Source organism: Leptodactylus fuscus, chromosome 5 (assembly GCF_031893055.1).
Source record: "Leptodactylus fuscus isolate aLepFus1 chromosome 5, aLepFus1.hap2, whole genome shotgun sequence".
Lineage (NCBI taxonomy): Eukaryota > Metazoa > Chordata > Amphibia > Anura > Leptodactylidae > Leptodactylus > Leptodactylus fuscus.
Window position 1 is genome coordinate 128,268,796 of NC_134269.1, and position 22,527 is coordinate 128,291,322.

Below are 22,527 nucleotides of genomic sequence, written 5' to 3' on the forward strand. Positions count from 1 at the left end.
TGTAAATTATCAGTTAATTGAATCTATGAAAATGTGAAAAATGGTTTTTTATTGTCATTTCTAGTTGATCACTTTCTATGTAGATAATGTAAGTTGAAAATTTACTGAAAAATGTTAGACTACACAAAAAATGTAAGAGTAATTTAATATACCAGTTGTCCCCCAACCTGTGGCTATCCAATTGAGAGTAATGGGCCATTATTGTCTACTTTCAAGAGAGAGGCATGCATGAATCTCCTGTCATATCTTTAGTGTAGGAACAAATTGACCCACACAATTTGATCAGTATGTGCACTAAAAACCTCCAATTGTAAGTATAGCAAAATTATATAAAATTGTCTAGCTGGGTCTTCTTTACTCCCTGAGTTGTATATAACAATTGAATGGTTCTGCTCTGCTGAATCATCTGTTGTCACTATTTATTTTTTCTAACACTTCCCATTCCAAAGATATTAGTAGTATCATTACTTTCAGCCACCTATACAAGTATACTGTCAAGTGAGCGGTCTCCACAACTAAGTATCATATCTATACATACAGTACCCAGACAAAAGCATTGATACTTAGACCTCACACCTACACGAGCTTTTATGACATCTCATTCTATATCTTTAAGCATTAATATGGGGTCCCCCTTTGCTGCAAAAACAGCTTCTGAAAAGACTTTATACAAGATGTTGGAGTGCGTCTAACTAAAATGTTGCTAATTCATCCAGAAAAGAATTTGTGAGGTCAAATACTGTTGTTAGGCAATAGGGCCTGGCTCGCAATCTCTGTTCTTGTTCATCCAAAATATGTTTGATGGGGTTTAGATCAGGAATCTATGTGGGTCAGTCAAGTCCTTCCACACCCAACTACGCATTTAGGCTTTACTTTACTGAGGCACATTCATACTGTAATCGAAAAGGAACTTCTCAAAATTGTTCCCAAAAACTTGGAAACATATGGTTGTCTAAAATGTCTTGGTATGCTGAAGAATTAAAATTTCCCCCTAGGGGGAGTTCACATGGAGTAACGTGCCGCGTGATGTGGCATGTATACGGCGTGTGAGACTTTGAGCGCCGTATACGCTCCCATTGATTTCAATAGGAGCCTGGATCATATACACTGCGTTATTTTGCGGCCGCATAATCGCGGCCGCAAAATCACACGCCGTATACATGCCACATCACGCAGCGCGTTACTCCGTGTGAACTCCCCCTTAATTGGCACTTAGGAGCTTAAGACAACTTCTGAACAACAACCCCATAACAATATCCCCTTTCCACAGTTTTCCCCACCACTTTTACAATTTACAGCAAACTCCATCTAACACTTGGCATTGTACTTGGTGATGTAAGACTACCATATAGCTTCTTGGCCATAAAAACCTATTCCATGAAGATCTCAGTGCACAGTTTTTGTTCTGATGTTAATGTCAGTGTTTGTATATATAGTGTACAAATAGGTGTATATATGGTTTATACCACATTTATCGGTGAGTCTGAATAGGTAGGGGTTAGGAAGAATGGCTGATGTCATATGAGAGGGGATTGATGCTTAGCTTGAACCTAGAAGTAGTATCCTGTGTGGTGGTGGGAGAGCCACAGGAGCACAAATGAGAGGTTAAGTAAAATTGGGGCGTCTAGAACAGGTCTGCATATTACACAGGAGAGAATGTAACTGGCTGTCACCTGTTATCACTAACAGTCTGCTTCTGCTTTGCTGTGCTGACACAAAAATCTCCCTATCTCAAGAGGAGAATGATGCTCCTTGTACACTGGCACAGGTTATACACTCCTAAGATTGTAGTTCTAGTTGTAAACATCTTTAAATGCAATGATGCATGTCTTCGGAAAACGGGTATGGACACAGTTAGAGAAACCACTTCAAGGCGGGGCCCCCTCATGGTATAAATGGCAGTTTACAGTCCCTGCAGTCTAGCGAATCAGTCTTGCAAATCCCATCCACACATTGCGGTGAAATACTCACAGCAGAATTGCTGGGATTTCCAAAACTGTCACATCTTTGATAATCACAGCATGTCAATTATACCTACGGAAATGGTAACAGTATAATTGAAGTCCACGGAGAAAAACTCTGCACAATGTGGTTCACTGTATCCCTTGTGGATGGAATTCGCTAGTGTTGCTGCTGCGTTTAGACCACGTGGGGCCACTGCCTAATACGGTTTCCAATCAAAGCAAGTTAATGGAAAACTTCATTTAGTGTATTTTATACTTTTAACGCATATAACTAGCTGTAGGTGAAATTGAGCAGGAAACAGTGCATACAAAAAGTATTACCGTATTCCTCCATATTTTGTTTAGCTTTGTATCATTGTTGCAGCTGAACTTTGTCATTGATCAATAATGCAAATTTATTTATTTCATTAATGTAATAGTAGAAGAATATTTATTTGCAGTGTCCCTTTCTCAGGATTACTCTATATGATACGGCTTCTACCTGCCCATCTTTGCAATTTTATGGCTGGACCTTCAACTATATGACAATTTAATGATTCCACATTTCTCCATGTTTTTAAGCTATTCCTTATTACATAGAATTTCTGTTTGGTGCTATATTGAAATTAAATCCCTAAAAGTCACAGACGAAAATATAAAAAATTTAATACAATATTAGACAGGGTTCACACAACCATTGAGGACACCTATGATAGCAGACATTAACGGACACTAACTGATGTTAATAGATCAGTTTAAAAGAAAAAACGGGCACACTAGCATCAGGAAGTGCCAGTTAGCATCAGTAAGGGCTAGTTCACACGTGAACTGCCCGCGCGGGTTTTGACACAGAGAGAGACGCGGCGAGCCGCGTCTCTCTCTTGTCAAAACCCGCCCGCCGCGACCATCGCTGTCGCGGCTTAACCCTCTGCTGTCGGCTCAAATGAATGAGCCGACATAGGAGGGAGCTGCCGGGGGCGGAAGCCGCGCGGCTGAGCCTGCGCGGCTTCCGCCTGAAGAAAGGACATGTCCTTTCTTTTCTCCGCTAGCAGCACCTCGCCGCTAGCGGAGAACAGAAGCCCGGCGGTCTCCATAGACCACCATTATAAGGGGAGGTTTTGGACGCGAAATCCGCTGTCAAAAACCTCCCCTTATACTCACGTGTGAACTAGCCCTTAGTGTCAGGGTTTTTTTTTATACTGTCTGTTTTTTGTTTTTTTTGTTTTGTTTTTTTTGTTTCTGCTTTCTGAGCATGCATACAAAAAAATGGACACAAAATAACGGACAGTAACTGATGGCTATCAGTCTGTTGCCCATAGACTTCAATGTTAAAATAAAGTAACAGACACTTGCCGTCCATTTTTTCTAACGGACAGAAAAGTCTTGCATGTAGGATTTTTTGTCTGCTGGAAAAAAACAGACTTCTGACGGATTGGGTGTAAACAGATACTGATGGACATAAGATAAAATCCCATTGAACTGAATGGAAATTTGTGACGGTTCAGCTACAATCTTGTAACTGACATTAGCTACAGACACTGCTGACGGTCACCAACAATAGTATGAACGCCCCCCTTAGACATACGTTTATTTATATTTTCAATTTTACATCTAATATATCATTAGTATTATTAATAATCTAATATTATTTAGTAGGACCTACTACTTTTAAAGCCTAAGCCGCTTCTTTTCACTGTCCGTATTACATTTTCATATATAACAAGTAGATTTTTTTAATAGTTTAGACGTACTGTATTCTTTACAACACTAACAGATCTTTGTCACATGTTACTATAGTAGATGACATGTTTCCCAGTTACTCTGAATTATTCCGGCTTCTCGCTCACAAAGTGGAATAATTAAGTAAAACAAAAAGACCATTGCGTCACTATGGAAACCAATATTATATCACAGGTGTTGCAGGGGAATTCCTTAGTGGCCAGTTTATCCTAATTTACTATAATATTTTTGTGTTTATGAATATTTTTTTGAAAAGCATTCACAATCTCCTTAATAAGCAGGCAATCTGCAACATGAGATCAAACCATTTGTAATTCCTCATGGCTGGATAAAATGTGCTTCTTGGAAATGTATAACTGTATAATAAATGCAGGATTGCTTTATTTATAGCTTGATCGTACACCATTTACAATGTATGAGACCACTTTGTGCTGGAATATAGCTGTGCCCACTTGGATTGTAAACCTGGAGTAGCTATAAAATGTAATGATGTTAATGCATTCAGGAGATAGATACTGTGTCTGCAGTAAATATGAGCCCAGAGATGTTCTCTCTGTTGAAAGTGGTTTCCTATTAACAGATTTTTCTTTCATGACGAGTTTACACTTTCGTTTATAATGACTCTGTTTCACCTTGTCTAGAGAATAGTCACTTAATGTGAAGTAATGACTGAAATAAGGTCTGTCAGCTGCATTCATTGTTGTTGGTCATCGCACCTTTACATTTAATAGGCTAGCAGGGGAACGATTCATAAATGGAGACTTGGCATAATGATTTCAAAAATGCTGCTGGAATTTTTATTTTTTTAGTTTGCTATAGATTTGCATTAGATTTCTTTTTGTAGCAGCTGATTTGCCTCTTTTTAGTAATTGTCTTCCTTAAAGGGATTCCACCATTAAAACATTTTTTTTTTTTTGTGGCTAAGACGTCGGAATAGCCTTTAGAAAGGCTATTCGTCTCTTGCCTTTAGACGTGGTCTCCGCCGCGCCGATCCTCAGAAATAGTTTTTTACCGGTATGCAAATGAGTTCTCAAGCAGCGATGAGGGCGGGCCCCACCGCGTCCCCACCGCTGCCAGAGAAGTGTCTCCAAGTGCCGCCTCCTTCTTCGTCCGCCACGTCATGTTCAATGTCTTCTTCCGGTGCAGGCTCGTAACCAAGCAGAGCAGACTGCACAGGTGCACAGGCCATGGGAAAGTGGCCGCTAACAATACTGTGCAAGTGGCCATTTTCCAGTGACCTGAGCGCCTGCGCAGTCTGCTCTGCTCTGCTAGAAGTTACGAGCCTGCGCCGGAAGACATTGAAGATGACACGGCGATCAAAGAAGGAGGCGGCGCTTGGAGAAACTTCTGTGGCAGCGGTGGTGACGCCCTCATCACTGCTGGAGAACTCATTTGCATACCGGTAAAAAACAGTATTTCTAAGGAACGGCGCGGCGGAGACCATGTCTAAAGATAAGAGATAAATAGCCTTTCTAAAGGCTATTCCGACGTGTTAACCACAAAAAAAAAAAAATTTTAATGGTAGAATCCCTTTAAATAGCTTTTCCCTGTCTCCTCTCCCCTCCACTTCCTGATTTTCAGGATGAAATGACAAATCCCTGAAAATAGCGTACATGCATGGAGCCATAGGGACCCCACTGACATACTGTATAATGAGCTGTCAGACGTCAGGTTTTTTTTTCGATGGCTGAAAAATTGTTCGCTTGCAGCACATTTTTATCCAGTGATTTCTGACAGATCTGCGCTGGAAAGACACTTAGTGCAGATATGAAGTAGCATTATTTTGGCTCAGCAACTGAAAGCAATATGAAGAGAGAGGGAGACAAAAAATAATATAGGAGCAGGGATTTGAGTCATTAGCCTACCACTAGGACTAAATAAAGAGAAACAGTTTAAAACATAGGCAGTAAGCGATAAACCGTTCATATTTAGTTGTATCTGACAAATGGAACAAGATGGATAAAGCAATGTATTGGCTAAAACACTTTATTTAGCTTAAGCTACAAGTCTAAATATGATTCTTGAGAAGGGAATACCCATTTAATGTTGCTTAGAGAAGGTGACAAGGGATTGTCCAGTACAGGACATCCACTAATCAGCTGTTTAAAAAGGCAGCCACACTTGTGCAAGCACCATGACCATTGTACGGCCATTATAAAACAAATGGTGTTGCAATATAACAGTGAAGTGGTTACAATGCCTGCACAAGTGCTCCAGCCCCTTCAAACAGTGACCCCTCCCAGTAATCTCCACACATTGCGGAAAAAAAATCCTTGTCAATTTTACCTGTGGAAACACTTGTGTTTTCCCTAAAGATACAATAAGCGAAGAAATGCATTTCCGCTGCATTTTATTCCATAGTGTTTTTTAGCTGCATTTCGCAACGTGGGTGCTTTAGTCTTAAGGGGGCCGCACAGTACATAACATAATGCACAGATACCTAAAAACATACTACAAAGGCTAAAGACTACATAAGGTATACACATGTAGATAGGGCCTCATAGATTAACTGCTGTTTTACACAACCAAAGAAAATAAAGTCTCAGCTTTGTTTTCTGGTATTACAAAATGTAGAAGTTTACTTTTTCCCTGAACAAATTTTTTTTTTTTTACAAATTTAACTTTATTGAAAGTTTTATGAAAAATAATATACAGGAACCCAATAAGCGATAGTGAAAACACTGTCCATGGAGCCTGCATATAAACATAACAGCTGGAAGGAAAAAAGGAACACGCGTATCATCAAAGGAGATACAATAGCCTAGAAACTGACAGTGCTAGAGAAATGGAATGGAAAGGGGAAACAGAGTTTCCAAAACTGGGAGCAGGAAACCATAAATAGCCCAAGGTCACATCAATCAATAATGTGTACAGTCCGACCAAAAGAGAAAAAGGGGAGAGGAAGGAGAGGGCAGTCCAGAACGATTATTGGTGGAGACCTATAGTAACCATTTAAATAATGCCACAGAGCCCATTTGGAACGGAAGTTGGGGAGACGATGATTCCTACACACCAGCATTCTCTCCATGGTAGAGTCCAGATTTATTATTTTGTTATGGACTTTGCCACTAATCATCATGTGGCGGTCTGTGAAGCACTTATGAGCAGCAGTAACTTGCGGAACATTTATTTCATGATATCTACTATAATGAATCCAGTATTTTGCAGCCCTCTCCTTTTTAATTGACTTCCTATCCCCGTGAATTACAATGTTAAGTCTTTTTGCTTACCGCATTTTAGATAGACCTTCATTCCTGTAAGTGAACTGATCCTTGCTGGAACCTCTTTTGCGGATTAATGATCACTTTGATGATGAAGTATGTTAGCTGTGAATTTTCATCTTTGTGGAGCTGCTGTTTACTAGCACACATGTATTAAAAGCTCTAGAAACCGCTTCATAAACCCTGGCAGCAATGTCTAGAGAAAGTGAAAAAGAGCTTATATTTAAAGCCTTCTCCATTGGGCTCCTTGCTTTTACACACTTTGTCACACAGAGTACTAACTAGCTTTTTGTAGCTGAACTAAAATAACCTGTTATTACATGGAGTGCTCTAAATATGGCCTTTTATAAGGCTTGATTAAATTATACTGGAAATACTAGTGCTTCTAAAAGGGCAATGAACTTAAACAGTTAATTTATCTTACAATGATCATGATTTATATTTATTGCATTTTAGTATTTAAAAAGTCCTTGAAGAAAACCCTACTTAAAAGCAATGTACACATTTTAGTTTACTTATTAAAACCAGATTGTGAAATATAAACATGTTTTCCTAATAGATTTTTATTTTCGGTTTGTAAATTTTTATTCTGTTTTCTTTACATGATTAGGCGGCTGACATCTTGGCTAAGTTTTCCTTCTGCTCTGTTAACAGCATTTACTGATAGGTTTACTGCACTGTCTACAGTACGCAATTGGCTGCCTCACTGAGGTCTATGGGAGAGTTTTCTTGACAAGCTTGTGTTGGGAGGGGGAATAGATGAGTTGTGATTTCATTTACGTAAGTGGTGGTTGCACAGTGGTATTATCTATAGAGGCGTTATCTTCTATTGTAATTCTGTCTGCGATATAAATGAGGTGACTCCTGCAAAAAAAAAAAAAAAAAACCTACAATGACTTGGCAAGGGGAGATGTTTCTAAATTGTAGACAATGATATATACTTTTTTTTAAAAAAAATCTGAAATTTTACAATTTTCAACTTTTGTTTTTGACTCCCCACTTTCCAAAACATACTATGTTTCTGTTTGTAGAGCCATATGAACCTATTAGAATTGTGTGGAATTGCAGAAAAAGTGCATTTGTGCGACTTTGTTACGGCTTCGACTTTACAGCCGAATTCTGACACCCATAACTGAGATGCATAGAGCATCTTTGTTTTTGTTTTGTTTTGTTTTGTTTTGTTTTGGGGGGGGGGGGGGTTGGGTTTTTTTTGTACGTAGCCAGCTATTCTTTATATATACCATTTTGGAGAATGCCTATTTCTTTGATCACTTGTTATTCAAATTTTGACCTGAGGCAAAACAGCGTATAAATGGAGATTTAGCACTTTTCTTTTTTTTTTTTTCCCCCCACTACAGTTTTCCCCATACAGGAAAAATATTTTATAACAAAGTTTGTAGAACGACCTAGGGGTCTTGAACTCTAGGGGGTCTAATGTAATACATTACATTGCTAATGCATTGCAAAATATCATCATTTGTATGACAGGCTGCATGAAGAAGCCTGTCCTACAAGTTATAGCCAGATAAGCCTGGGAGCTTTCAATAGGATCCCGGCAGTCGTAGCAACAGGAAAAAGTTGTCTTGGTACCAGGGACCTTAATGCTCTGCAAGTTCAAGCCTCCTAAGAGAAGTAATATAAGTTAAAATAAATAAATTCTAATTAAAAATAAATAAAAACCTAAAAATTCAAATCTCCCTGAAAAAAATAAACAAAAACAGACAAGAAAATTATACATCCTCACGTCGGAAGACGCCTGGTTTACAAACATGTAGGTATAATTTTCCAAACAGTGGAAGTTGTAGCGGGGAAAGAAAATCAAGAGAACCAAACCGACATTTTGTTGTCGTTTCATCTCCCATAAAAGCATGAATAAAAAGCGATCAAAACATTAGACATTCCTCCAAATATTATGCATTTCCATACACAGAAATATAAAAGGATATGAGTATCAGAATATGAGAGATAAGAGATTAAAGCTAAGTCTCCATTGAAGACTCTGCCGCAGAAACGTTTTTCTCCACCGTTTTCAGTATAAAAATGACGGACCTTACTATTGACTATTTGGTCTGCCAATAACCGCTGTTTTGGCATTCAAGTTCTTTGTCTTGGGTCCCCTGTAGTTGCAGTTTTTTTCCAATTCCCCCTCATTTTTTTTTCCATATTTCCAGTACATCCTATAGAACATTAAATGGTACCATTATGGAGTGCAATTTGTCGCCAAACCGTCAGCCCTTATGCGGCTTTGTGAACAGAAAAATAACAAAGTTATGGAGTTTGGAAGACGGGGAGTCAAAAAGTAAAATTGAAAATTAAAGAATGCCTGTGGTGGGAAGGGGCTTAGGCCGATGTACAATGAAACCTAACATTAAATGCATAAGAGGGTCAACAGAAATTTGTCTCTCAACCACTTTAGTCAGTTTATATTCATAACATACTATTATTAATGTATTTAATTTCCTCCTAATTGATTTCTTTATCTCTCTCTCTCTCTTCGCACAGCAGCTGAGAAGGAATCAGGTGACAATTCATACTTTATCTTTAAGCATGTGTTGTGTGCACTGTTAACAAATTGTAAATCTGGTGTGTGTGCCTAGATTTTGTGCAGTGTATCTTTCATTTCTTCCAATGTCACATTTTGTTTTCTTGTTTTTGGGCTGATAGCAAGTAATCTTGCATTTGCTTTCCTGATTTTGGACTGTATTTAGTAATGCTTTGTTTTGCTTTATATGCAGTAAGCGATAGAAAAGAGTCTTAAATGGGTGATTATTTATATAAAAAATAAAAGCAACTAAATACCAGTCCTTGTCAAGAGGTTCTAGTAATTATAGAAAACAATCATAAAATAGAGAAATAACATAAAAATATGTCTCATATCTTTTCACTTTACCATCAAAGATGTTCTTTTCTGGTGTCCTAGGGCTCGGTCCATGGACTGAGAGGTCAGGCTATTTTTTGCTTTATATCATGAATGAAGATTATTTTTAGTATGTAAGTTGCACTTTCAAGTATCTGAGTAAGGTGATTTACCACGGCTAGCCTGATATAGTGTCATGCAGAGGGTAACACTGATATTATTCCCATGCCCCGTGCAACATAACTTGGAAAGACCTCACGCTTTTGCTATAAATATTGCTCCACATCCATACTTCTTTTTTTTTTTTCAAATCTATCCATATACTACAGTATGTCAACCACTACTAATCATTCACATTAACAAATGGTTGTCAGTTGTCAAGAGTAGTGAAAAGTATACTAAAACGTATACCAGTGAAACGGCTTAGTGACCTAGTAGAAAGATTGGTCCCCACTGCCAGGGCTACTGATAGGTTGTCATGTTCACAGTGCCAGTGCACAGTAGAAGCTCATTAACATATGAATAAAAACTGACTTATTCAAAATCTACCTAGGCAATTCACATACAAAAGGTAGGTGTGAAATAACCTTTCTAAAGGCTATGCAAGGATGTGCTTATCTAAAAATGACTTTTCCCAATGATAGAGCCCCTTTAAGATTTTTTTGTCTGAAAAACATGGCTCAATAGGAATATTCTAAATAGCAATTTTTGAAACTCTCCTATAGAAGTGAATGAAGAGAGCTGCACACCTGAGCCTACCTCTTTATTCCCAGTTGTCATGAGATAGGGAGAGAAGTACTTATAATTATTGGACATATGGATATGCTATAAATGTCTGATATGGAGACACCTTTTTAATGCTTTATTTACATTTTGAGTACACTAGAGGTCAAATACAAAGTAACAGTAACAAAACGAAAATGGCCAAGATAAATTGAATAATCTAAAATAATAATAAAACTCAAATTTTATTATGATAATTAAAACATAGACATAGATCCATGTCCATAATATCACTAGACACAAACATACAAAATTCCACCTTTCCCAGTATCAAAGAGGATGCAATAGGCCAAGACAAGATGATGTTTTAAGTCTTGCTCAATAATATACAGGACTGGTGCCTAGACAATCTGCAGTTGGATATAAACAAGCGGTATATTCAGATTTAGCACTGCCGGCTAAATCATCCTTGTTATGTGAACAAATCAGGTAGTGCGTTAATGGAGTGAAGTTTATAATAAAGTTGCAACTCTCCTAATTCAGGAAAAACACTGCCTCTATTAGGCCTGGTTCACATCTGCATTCGGTAATCCGTTCAGGGAGTCCGCATGGGAACCCCCCCGAACGGAATACCGAACGCATTGGCAAGTGGAGAATGTACGAAAGCACACAAACCCCATAGACTATTATGGGGTCTGTGTGCTTTCCGCGCGGTGTCCGCACGGAACATGCAGACAGAAAAGTACTTCATGATCTACTTTCATGTCCGCATGACTAGTGCGGGTCCGTGTGCTCACCTCTTGTTGCGTTTGGTATTCTGTTCGGGGGTCCTCATGCGGACTCCCTGAACGGATTACCGAATGCAGATGTGAACCAGGCTTTAGCGGAGAAGGGCCTGTGGATTTTAAAGGTCACTAGAGCAAAGTCCAGAACGCACCTATATATAGTCAATCCACTCCTCCACTCCTAGCCATTCAATTTCTCTCCCAATGTGTTTCCCCCTAGTGGATAGTCATAACACCAAGTTCATCAGGGGAGTCTCTGTAAGTAGACGGAGAGAAGGATCTAAGCCAAAATAACAAAAATAATGAGGTAAAAACCACAGTCCACAATGCCCTGATGGTGGACATCGGTACTTTAAATTTTAAGCTTAACCTCTTCAGACCTCGCGTACACTGTAGTGTACAACGGCTTTAAACTATATCATTTCATTGTGGATAAATGTATCCGAGTAGGACTCACTGTGCACTATGATGAACAGTCAAGGTCAATTTCAATACTGTAGATAATGTTACCTGGCCTTGTTCTATTAGATTTTTACTTTGAACATAGAATTATTTTATTATAAGACTTCTGGGTCTGAGGAGGTTAAATCCAGTCCTCAGGTATAAAATCATAAATTGTAGTGGCTAGGCCTATAGGCCAATATTTGAACATGATCATTTGAACAAAATCAAATATATCTCAAGTGGTTGGTTTTGACAAAATCTGTGTTATTTCACTTTTCTTTTTTTTTTTCTTTTGACCTGTCTCTTTGTGTTTTATCTTTTTCTTCTCTCACTGTCTTGGCTAGCGTGATATTGGCAATATATGCCCATATGACTATTAACCTTAATTTTTTTTAAGCTATATTTGTTTAACTTGAAAATTATACTTTTCTCTCCTCCCCTTAAAAAGGGTCATTATTCTTCCAGCCTTGGCATTAAATGGTTAAGACTTCACAGTAGGTAGTCAAGTAGTAATTCAAGAAATGTATTATCTATAACAATATGTGTCCATTAATATGTACATTCTTTCAATTATCTATATAGCAGATACCTATTTAGAAGTTATTATGCAGTAATTTTTTGCTATTTTTTTACTATTTTTATTGGGCTAAAAATATAAAAACAGTATAGTATATAACAGTCTGATCACAGTCATGACGTACTGTATAAATAAAGAGATTTAATATGACAGAGGTTCAAATTTATATATAAAAAAGGAAACCTCACATTTTTCTTAGTTTTTATTTGAATGTCTAATCCAGTTGGGATGGAAATTTCACTCTCCTAATTATCAGTCTCCTAGTAGGGGGAGTCAGGTTGCACTCTGGATGTCAATAGTAGCCATTCTGGCCATACTGTTGGCCTCTGTACAATTGGGGGAAATAATGAAGCAAAGAGACATTGTAACCATACAGAGGATTTTACAGGGGAAATTATACGAATAAGGAGATGATTGTCCACAAGTAAACAAAGCATTCTGGATAGGTCACAATGAGTTGAGGGAAAAGGATAGGGAACAACTGATATTTGGTTGAACAAGAATAAATTAAAGAGTACCATTCAGCACTTACAACAAGTCCAGCTCTTTACACCAATTAATAAGCACTGCTCCTCTGACTCTAGCACAGCTGGAATTTTTCCTCTAGCACCTACCGTTTTGGAGAAATCAATGCTGTTAATTTTGGTGCTTCATATTCTATTTAGGCTCTGTACTATCAGTAGGGCAGTGTCAGGCAAGAGATGTGATTCTGAGCTCTGACACTGGCTGCCTCTGACTGGATCTCTGACGCACGCCTCCGTCTGACACTGCCCTTCTGACATTACAGAACTGAAATATCAGGCACCAAAAATAACTGCACTATTTGCTAAGGAACAACTGCACTGGAATCAGTGGAGTGGCGTTTAGATTCGCCAACTTTTGTGTTATTCTATAGCAACCAATTTTCACAAATTAGAAAAATCATACATAAAAATCTTCCCTCTGATCACAAATAGAAGATAAAAAAAATAGCTCAAAGTAGGATATCTCATTTGTCACAGTATTTGGGTTATTTATATACTAACAAAGAGAAGATCTCTATAAATACAGATAAAACAGAGATCCTTAGTTGTGGTTTCTCCACTCAATAGGGATCAGGAGGATCCCCACACTCAAAATACAAGGAGGATTATTATTATTAGCCTACAAAGGGAACAATGGCTGCTGAGGTATATTCTATCCATCTCATCTCCCAGATAGTGGTTTCATTAGGAATCTAGGGTCACTATTTAGCCATGGGCCTGTCTTTTTGATACATATTATTAAAAGTTATATTTTAATCCCATTTTTCTGTGAAGACACTTGACTAAACTGATGGGAAAAGCAGCTACAGTGAAATAAACATCTTCCCATTTTTTGTGAAGATGAAAGTTTGGATTCTGTTTTGAGTAATAGTAGTAAGATTGTGTCACAAAGGGTCCCCAACTTGAAAAATATTCTTACCCCTTCTATGTTGTCAATTTTAATAAATTTAATAAATTGTGCGTGTTAAATTTAGTGTAGCTTGCTAGACGTATAAAGCAAATTTTTCTTCCTGTGCAATCCACTTCTTGACTGATGTGTGTGTGTGAATGTATGTGTGTGTATATAATATATATATATATATATATATATATATATATATATATATATGTGTGTGTGTGTATAATATATATATATATATATATATATATATATATATATATATATATATATATATATTTATATTTATATGTGTATGTTTAGATTCAAGGCAAAATAAATTCACACCATTATATTTTGCACAGATTCTTGATCATAAATGAAGTGTTAGGAAAATGTGATTATGATTCAGGTGATAACAAAAATCATATGCTTCCAACGCCGGCATATGGCTATTGTAACCTTTCTTGTGTTTGGCATCTTTTTCAGTAACCCACAGCTTTTTCTTTTAATAGGGAGGTATTCTTGGAATTTAAGCTATTATGGTGGTAGATTCTAATCACTGAAAGTAAAGCACTGAAAAGGGATGAAGTATATATGGCTTTTGTATAAGTGACCTTGGAAAAAAATTGAACATTTCTGGCTGGAAAAGCTACTATAACTGTTCTAGCCATTACATTACTGTTAAAATTATTTGTAAGAAATATACATTTACTTTGCTAACGTGTGTGATAATGTACAAACATCTTTGTTTTTATTTCAAAGTATTTCGATGATGGCTGTAAAGACACAAAAACCATAGGCAGCCATTATTATTTTCTAATTTGCATAGGTCAGCCATTTACTATTGTGTGTTCCTTAACATTAGGACTGACATCTATGATTGAAAGTGCTAATCCGTTTTCATGATAGAAAACTGACTATATATATATATATATATATATATATATATATATATATATATATATATATATTAATTAGCAGGAGGACCCGGCTTCGCACAGGTATATTTAATTTTTTGTTTGTGTAGTGGCCCCATAACAATTGTCCAATTTTGCACTGGTGTATTTTGCATATCGTTTGTGTGTCCATAAGCGTCATGTGATCATGTGTATCTCATTTTGAATATCAGTGAAAAACCTGCGATTGGTTGTTATGGAGACCTGGAGTAAAGCTGTGTGTATGTGACCTTGTGTAACAGTGTCATTCACAGCGCCCTGCCCCTTTAAGGCTGACAAAGTAGTGAAGAAAAATGTCTGGGTTGCTATGGAAACCTGGAGTAAAACTCTAATATGTGGTACTGCCGTGTATCTAATCCTCCGACGCATGGTACTGTGTGCTGACGCACATATCTATTCCACTGGCATGTGGTACTGTGTGGAGTGGTGCGTATCTAATCCTCTAGCATGTGGTACTGTGTGCTGACATGCGTATCTAATCCTCTGGCGTGTGGTACTGTGTGTGGAGACGCATGTATCTAATCCTCTAGCATATGATATTGTGTGCTGACCTGCGTATCTAATCCTCTGGCGTGTGTTACTTTGCGCAGACATGCGTATCTAATCCTCTGGCATGTGGAACTGTCTGCAGACACGCTTATCTAACCCTTTGGCATGTGGAACTGTGTGCAGACGCGTGTATCTAATCCTCTGGCATGTGATACTGTGTGCTGACCTGTGTATCTAATCCTCCAGCGTATGGTACTTTGTGCAGACGCGTGTATCTAATCCTCTGGCACGTGGAACTGTGTGCAGATGTGCATATCTAATCCTCTGGCGTGTGGTACTGTGTGAAGACACGTGTATCTAATCCTCTGGCATATGATATTGTGTGCTGACCTGTGTATCTAATCCTCTGGCGTGTGGTACTTTGTGCAGACACGTGTATCTAATCCTTTGGCATGTGGAACTGTGTGCAGATGCGTGTATCTAATCCTATGGCGTGTGATACTGTGTGCTGACCTGTGTATCTAATCCTCCAGCATGTGGTACTTTGTGTAGACGTGCGTATCTAATCCCGTGGCATGTGGAACTGTGTGTAGATATGCGTATCTAATTCTGTGACATGTGTAACTGTGTGCATTGGCATGTATCCAATCCTACGGCGTGTGGTATTGTGTGCAGTGGCGTGTATCTAATCCTGCAGCATGTGAAACTGTGTGCAGATGTGCGTATCTAATCCTCTGTGTTAGGAGTATTTAGGTTCATTACTTTCTATTTTTCTTACCTGGGGAGTTTTTGGCTGCGCAGTGTCTGGGCTGGCATCCTGGCGCTGCGGGGTTGTCCTGTCATGGGTATTGGTGCACACCTTCTGACTTGCACGTGCGCACTGATGGTAGGCAGCTTTATCTCCTGGTTGATTAGTCTGTCCTCCCATTTGCACCTGGGAGGAGTGGTCTCTACTCTGTATTTAAACCCATGCCTCCCATGGTTCTGTGCTGAGTGTCGCTTTTACAGAGCTAGGCCTTAGCAGGAGGAGTAGGTGGTTATCTTGGATAGAGGAAGTTCCGTGGTTGGTTTTTGGGAGGTTTGGGTGAACGAGTTGGTTTGTGTGTTTTCACCAATCCTCCCTCTGTGTATAATTGACTGTGTGAGTGAATTGCCTTATCCTTTGATTTCTACTCAGTTTCCCTGTGTTTGTTTCCTAGTGTAAGGTTCCTTCCCATATTGGTTTGGGGGAATCCTTTCCCACATTTTTCCTGTGTGCTGCTTGTGTTGTTAGTCAGCGCACACCCTTGTCAGTCCCTGTCAGTAGCAGCTTCACTTGTTCGTTAGGGGTGACCCCCTTTAGTCTCCAGTCCCTAGAGATCTTATAGGGCGTTCCTTCTCCCACTTCCCTCTAGGCCTACGGTATCAGTGAGAGAGGAGCTGTCGGGGTCAGGCTTAGCCTGAGTACAGCCGACCCACACCCGTGAGGCAGGGACCGGGATAGCTAGTGGGAGTAGTGCAGGGCGAGATTCCCTACTGCTATTCCTTAGCCCCGTTGCAGCTACCTGGACTGACATAACACTCTGGTGTGCAGTACTGTGTGAAGATGCGCGTATCTAATCCTCTGGCATGTGATACTGTGTGCTGACCTGTGTATCTAATCCTCCAGCGTATGGTACTTTGTGCAGACGCGTGTATCTAATCCTCTGGCATGTGGAACTGTGTGCAGATGCGTGTATCTAATCCTCTGGCATGTAATACTATGTGCTGACCTGTGTATCTAATCCTCCACCGTGTGGAACTGTGTGCAGACGCGCGTATCTAATCCTTTGGCATGTGGAACTGTGTGCAGATGCATGTATCTAATCCTCTGGCGTGTGATACTGTATGCTGACCAGTTTTTATAATCCTTCAGCGTGCGGTACTTTGAGCAGACGTGTGTATCTAATCCTCTGGGTTGTGGAACTATGTGCAGACATGCATATCTAATCTTCTGGCATGTGATAATGTGTGCTGACCTGTGTATCTAATCCTTCAGCGTGCGGTACTTTGAACAGACGTGCGTATATAATCCTCTGTTGTGTGGAACTGTGTGCAGACGCGCATATCTAATCCTCTGGCATATGAAACTGTGCAGACACAAGTATCTAATCCTTGGGCTTGTAGAACTGTGTGCAGACGCGCATATTTAATCTTCTGGCGTGTGGAACTGTGTGCAGACGCACGTATGTATTCCTCTGACATCTGATACTGTGTGTTGATCTGTGTATCTAATCCTCTGATCTGTGTATCTCAGTTTGTATATCAGTGTTGGATCGTATATGTGAAGTGACCGTGTGTATTGCAGTTGGAATATGAGTGAAAGACTCTTAGGTTTGTTTTGGCTAATGGGGGATCAGGGTGTTGGGAAAGCTGTATCTCCGGAACGGTACGTCCGAGTGAGTTGTATTCTCATCTTAAACCTTCCCAGACACCTGAAGTATTTGTGTGCCAAATTTGGTGAAGATTAGAGTTAAGCCGATCTTGAAATTTCAGGATCATTTTTAAAAATTCGATTTCCGATCATTTTCCATTCGAACCTGATCCCGATCCCAATTCCGATCCCTATGCAAGTCAATGGGATTTTTTAAATAATCGGAGATCAGATTTTATAAACGATCCTACACAGCATGTAGTCCAAAAATTGATTCACCGCAGCCTGCCACTCTTCTGCTTCGTCCCTGTTTTACCGTATATTCAGCTGAGTATACGGTAAAACAGGGAAGAAGCAGAAGAGTGACAGGCTGTGTTAAAGCCATAGGAATGAATGGACGCAGCCGGCACGCAGGGGGCTAAGCGTCTGGCTGCTTCCAATCATTCCTGTGGATGCTAAGCTTTTCCCACAATGATTGGCCAGTAGCCAAGCATTGTGGGAAATAAGCCCCGATCTCGATCCTGCCCGAAAAGATCGGGATCGGAATTCCAATCGTGAAATTTTCTCGATCGCCGATCGGAATCCGATCTTTTCTGATCCCAATCGCTCAACCCTAGTGAAGATCGGTCCAGTCGTTTGGTCGCGCATAGAGAACAGACAGACAAGAATTCATTTTTATAAACATATATATTTTTTTTTCTTTTAATGTATTAGTTTTGCTGTTGAACTAAACAGTTTTCTTATTTTCTCTTGGAGATGTTTGTGTTTAGATACTCTTGTTTGTGGTGTACCAAAACATTTTGAGAGGATTTAGTAAAACTTTCATGGCAGAAATTATGAAAAAAAAATTTGGACCTTGACTCCATGGCTGGTTCCCTACATTTTAATTTTTTTTTTTTTTTAATGTAGATTGTGAGCCCCATATAGGGCTCAAAATTTACATTTTCCCCTATCAGTATATCATTGGTGTATGGGAGGAAACCCTACGTTATTTCTTCTCATATTTCAATTCTACAGGAGCAGATACTGCAAAACAAAAACTTGTCTATAGTTAACATTTTATGGCCATAAAATAATTAAAAAACAAATTTGTTTTGCTACTGAAAGCTAGTCTGGGAAAAAGTGAAATTATGGAAATGAAGATAAGCTGCTTTATTTTGACAGCCTGTAAAAATTAAAATTCATCATATTTTCTAGGTGTAAACTTGTTCAAAAATTATTATGTCAGTTTTCAAATAAGAATGCAAAAAAAACAACCTTGTGGTTAGTAAGTGTTCTCATGTTGCCAATCATGATGTAAAAATGTATCCTAGTGAGTGATTTGCTGTGGAAACTCTACATTTGGCACAATAAAAAATTTTTTACGAGTACACAGGACTCTCTCCCTACTCACTTTGAAGGACTATGTAAATCCAATTGTTCACTGCAGGTCTTATATCAGATATATATGGTATCCTTTCAGATCTGAATTCTGAGAAACTGCCTAACCATTCCTATATGCATGAATGGAAAGGCTACCTGGGCAAACCCACATCAGACCTGTTGTAGACTATGATTTGGAGACCAGCAGCCAAGACTTCTCACTGTGTTATTTAAAAAAAAAAAAAAAAAATATGTGAAAGATCTTGATGGACGGTTACCAAACTCCAGCCTAGCTTCATTCATGATGGTTGCTGGAGGAGTGGAGCTGGTGCAGCTAACAAATTTCACCTGTTTTTGTTGTGCCCCTTCCTCCAACTCTTTTGGAGACCCTAATTGAGCGGTGCTAGGGTTCACCTCCCACATCACAACTCCCCTCCTAAGACATACACTATGTGATCAAAAGTATCCAGACACGCCAAAAAACATACGTTTTTCATATTAGGTGCGTTGTGCTGCCAGGTACTCCATATCAGCGACCTCAGTAGACATTAGACATCGTGAGAGAGCAGAATGGGGCGCTCCGCGGAACTCACGGACTTCGAATGTGGTCAGGTGATTGGGTGCCACACATCACGCAGGTCAATGCCAAACTACGCCTCGCTTGGTGTAAGGAGCATAAACATTGGACGATTGAACAGTGGAAAAACGTTGTGTGGAGTGACGAATCACAGTACACAATGTGGTGATCTGATGGCAGGGTGTGGGTATGCCTGGTGAACGTCATCTGCCAGCGTGTGTAGTGCCAACAGTAAAATTCGGAGGCAGCGATGTTATGGTGTGGTTGTGTTTTTCATAGAGGGGGCTTGCACTCCTTGTTGTTTTGCGTGGCACTATCACAGCACAGGCCTACATCGATTTTTTAAACACCTTCTTGCTTCCCACTGTTGAAGAGCAATTCGGGAATGGAGATTGCATCTTTCAACACAATCGAGCACCTGTTCATACTGCACAGCCTGTAGCAGAGTGGTTACACGACAATAACATCTCTGTAAAGGACTGGCCTGCACAGAGTCCTGACTTGAATCCTATAGAACACCTTTGGGATGTTTTGGAACAGCGACTTCGTGCCAGGCCTCACCGACCTACATCAATACCTCTCCTCAGTGCAGCACTCTGTGAAGAATGGGCTGCCATTCCCCAAGAAACCTTCCAGCACCTGATTGAACGTATGCCTGCGAGAGTGGAAGCTGTCATCAAGGCTAAGGGTGGGCCAACACCATATTGAATTCCAGCATTACTGATGGAGGGCACCACGAACTTGTAAGTCATTTTCAGCCAGGTGTCCGGATACTTTTGATCACATAGTGTATTTACTTAACTTACCCTCTGACTGCCTACCTAAACTTTCCCTGCAACATTTACATTCTCACGTCAGCTAGATTTCGCCTTACCAAGCATTAGAGGAGCACTCCGCCTCCTTCTTTAGAGGAGTTCTATGCAAGAATAAGACGGACCAGGGCACTTGAATGTCTCACAGCTCTTCTGAATAATGAGGAGGAAAAGCTTGACACAGTTTGGAAGCCCTGGGATCATTTTTGAGTGCTTCCTACTCACTTTGACTAGATGATGCTGCAATGGTGTGTCCTCTCCCTCCCTCTTGGTTCTTGCCTTGTGCCCCCCTGTATATCCTTTACGTTTTGGGTCTTTATACTTAGCAGATGTTTGTACCTATGCTCTTTCTTTGTATAAAATCAATAAAAATTACAATTGAAAAAAGAGAATTGATGAGGTTAACTAAGTAGCCCACATTAAAATATCAGCTGTGTGGGAATATCAGGGGTACAGTACATTATATTATAGGAATTGCAGGAGGTTCTTAAGTCGCTTCAGGGATGTTTGCATTTTGTGGATCGAACATCATTTGTTCAATCCATTTTAATATGTGTGAGTCAAATGTAATAAATGCATAGTTAGGACTGTTGCCGTAGTAAAAAAAAAAATATCCAGAACCCATGAAAAATGATCAATATAATTCACTTATATGTTACTGTTATATATTTGTTTTTTTTTTTGTACAATAGCATTTTTAATACGATGATATAAATATTCATACCATATACGAATCGACTAGTAATAATTGTCCGTACTCTCTCTCTTGTGCTCTTAGTTCAGTGGCAACATTTTGGTTTATTCTGACGGATTTGTTAAATTTGTTTTTGTATTTTTATTGAAAGCTTTAATAAAAAAAAAAAAAAAATAGAAAAAGACTTAAAGTTGGTAAAAAAAATACGAGAATTTTAGTATGATTGCTTTTTGACGTTTCAGAAACTATGAACCAAGATGATCCTTCAAACAAATTACGTGATGTGCTCCATCTAGCCGAGCTGTGCATTGAGGTACTACAGCAAAATGAGGAGCATCACTCCGAGGTAAGGCAATCTTATAGCGATGGTCCCACTTATGTTGTCATTGTGCAGTATTTGCAGGTTCTTTAAAATATTTTATGTACTTTTTATTGAGTAAGATGTAGGTAATTTATCTGTATCAAACTGAAGACTTAAACCAGATGTTTTAAACTCACATTACTGTATATAGATGATTTTTTTTTCTCTAGCACCTGCTATGTGTGAACATGTTCTTGAAATTGTATTTGATAATACAGAAACATCTGTCAGTAAAATATGATCACTCCCAAGGGGAAATGTTCTCCTCAAGAAAAATCACTGAAAACCTGTTTTTAGTGTTTAGAAAATACATTTTGAAGTTTTTTTGTTGAGTTACTTATATCAAAGATTTGACAGATAAACTGAACCGCGATGTAGACTTAGATTTGGCATAAAAGACACTTGGGAATACTTGTATGGCACGTGATCACTAGCTGTGTGGCTCAGTAAAAGAGGAATGCGTTCACATTTGTCTTACATGGCGGTGTACTGTGCGCTTTCCTTCTAGCGGTGATTATTTAATGTAGATGTAGAGCACATCATTATTCAGTTATATCTACTGCTTAATGTATCACATCTCTCTCTTAATATGCAACACATTTTATGGATTTATACAGGGGAAAGAGGTATGTATGGATTATATTTCACTGTTGCTTTCCCGTTTATCCTTTGTTATAGGAAGGTTTTGCCTTGCTATGTCTTCAAACACCGCAATGTCATTGTTGAGTTTTATATGCTTTTAATTTGCAAGTTTTTCTAGTAATAAAGTTTAGATGAATGTTCCTATCTTTAGTTTGCTCAGTTTATCACTTGTTAGTGCAACGAGTTTTTTCAGAACAGCTCTTTCCACTGTAAATGGGACAAAGTAATATTTTAGACTTATGAAGCTAATTCTTTTGTTCATCATCATACTCGTTTATATAGCTCTTTCACTACTCTCTCTTCTCTGTACATGTGTTAAATTTTACGTAGATTACTTGTGTAGTCACCCTTACCATCCCATGGTGTCTGCCTGAAAGTTGATGGGGCACTATTAAAGCACCATTATGATGATAGTGTCCTCCCATTAGTTATAGTGAACCTGACCCCCCCCCATAATATTTATTTAGGGGGAGTACTACTATCTGTATGGGCACTATATTCCAGTTTAGGTTTGACTATTTTCCAATGTGTCTGGGACCTATTACTTG

The 22,527-nt window shown here is 38.9% G+C and overlaps 1 protein-coding gene across 4 annotated transcripts in view; it reads left to right on the forward strand.

The window, feature by feature from the left end:
* CADPS2 (calcium dependent secretion activator 2) overlaps positions 1-22,527 on the forward strand; it is a 283,863-nt gene that overhangs the window by 161,968 nt on the left and 99,368 nt on the right. For 2 of the 4 annotated variants that reach the window (XM_075274225.1, XM_075274226.1), the window contains exon 17: positions 21,219-21,322. In XM_075274225.1, coding sequence (XP_075130326.1) covers positions 21,219-21,322 — 104 coding nt within the window. Of the gene's footprint in view, positions 1-9,406; positions 9,425-21,218; positions 21,323-22,527 lie in introns of all 4 variants that reach the window. The other 2 variants (XM_075274223.1, XM_075274224.1) reach the window with 2 other exon arrangements.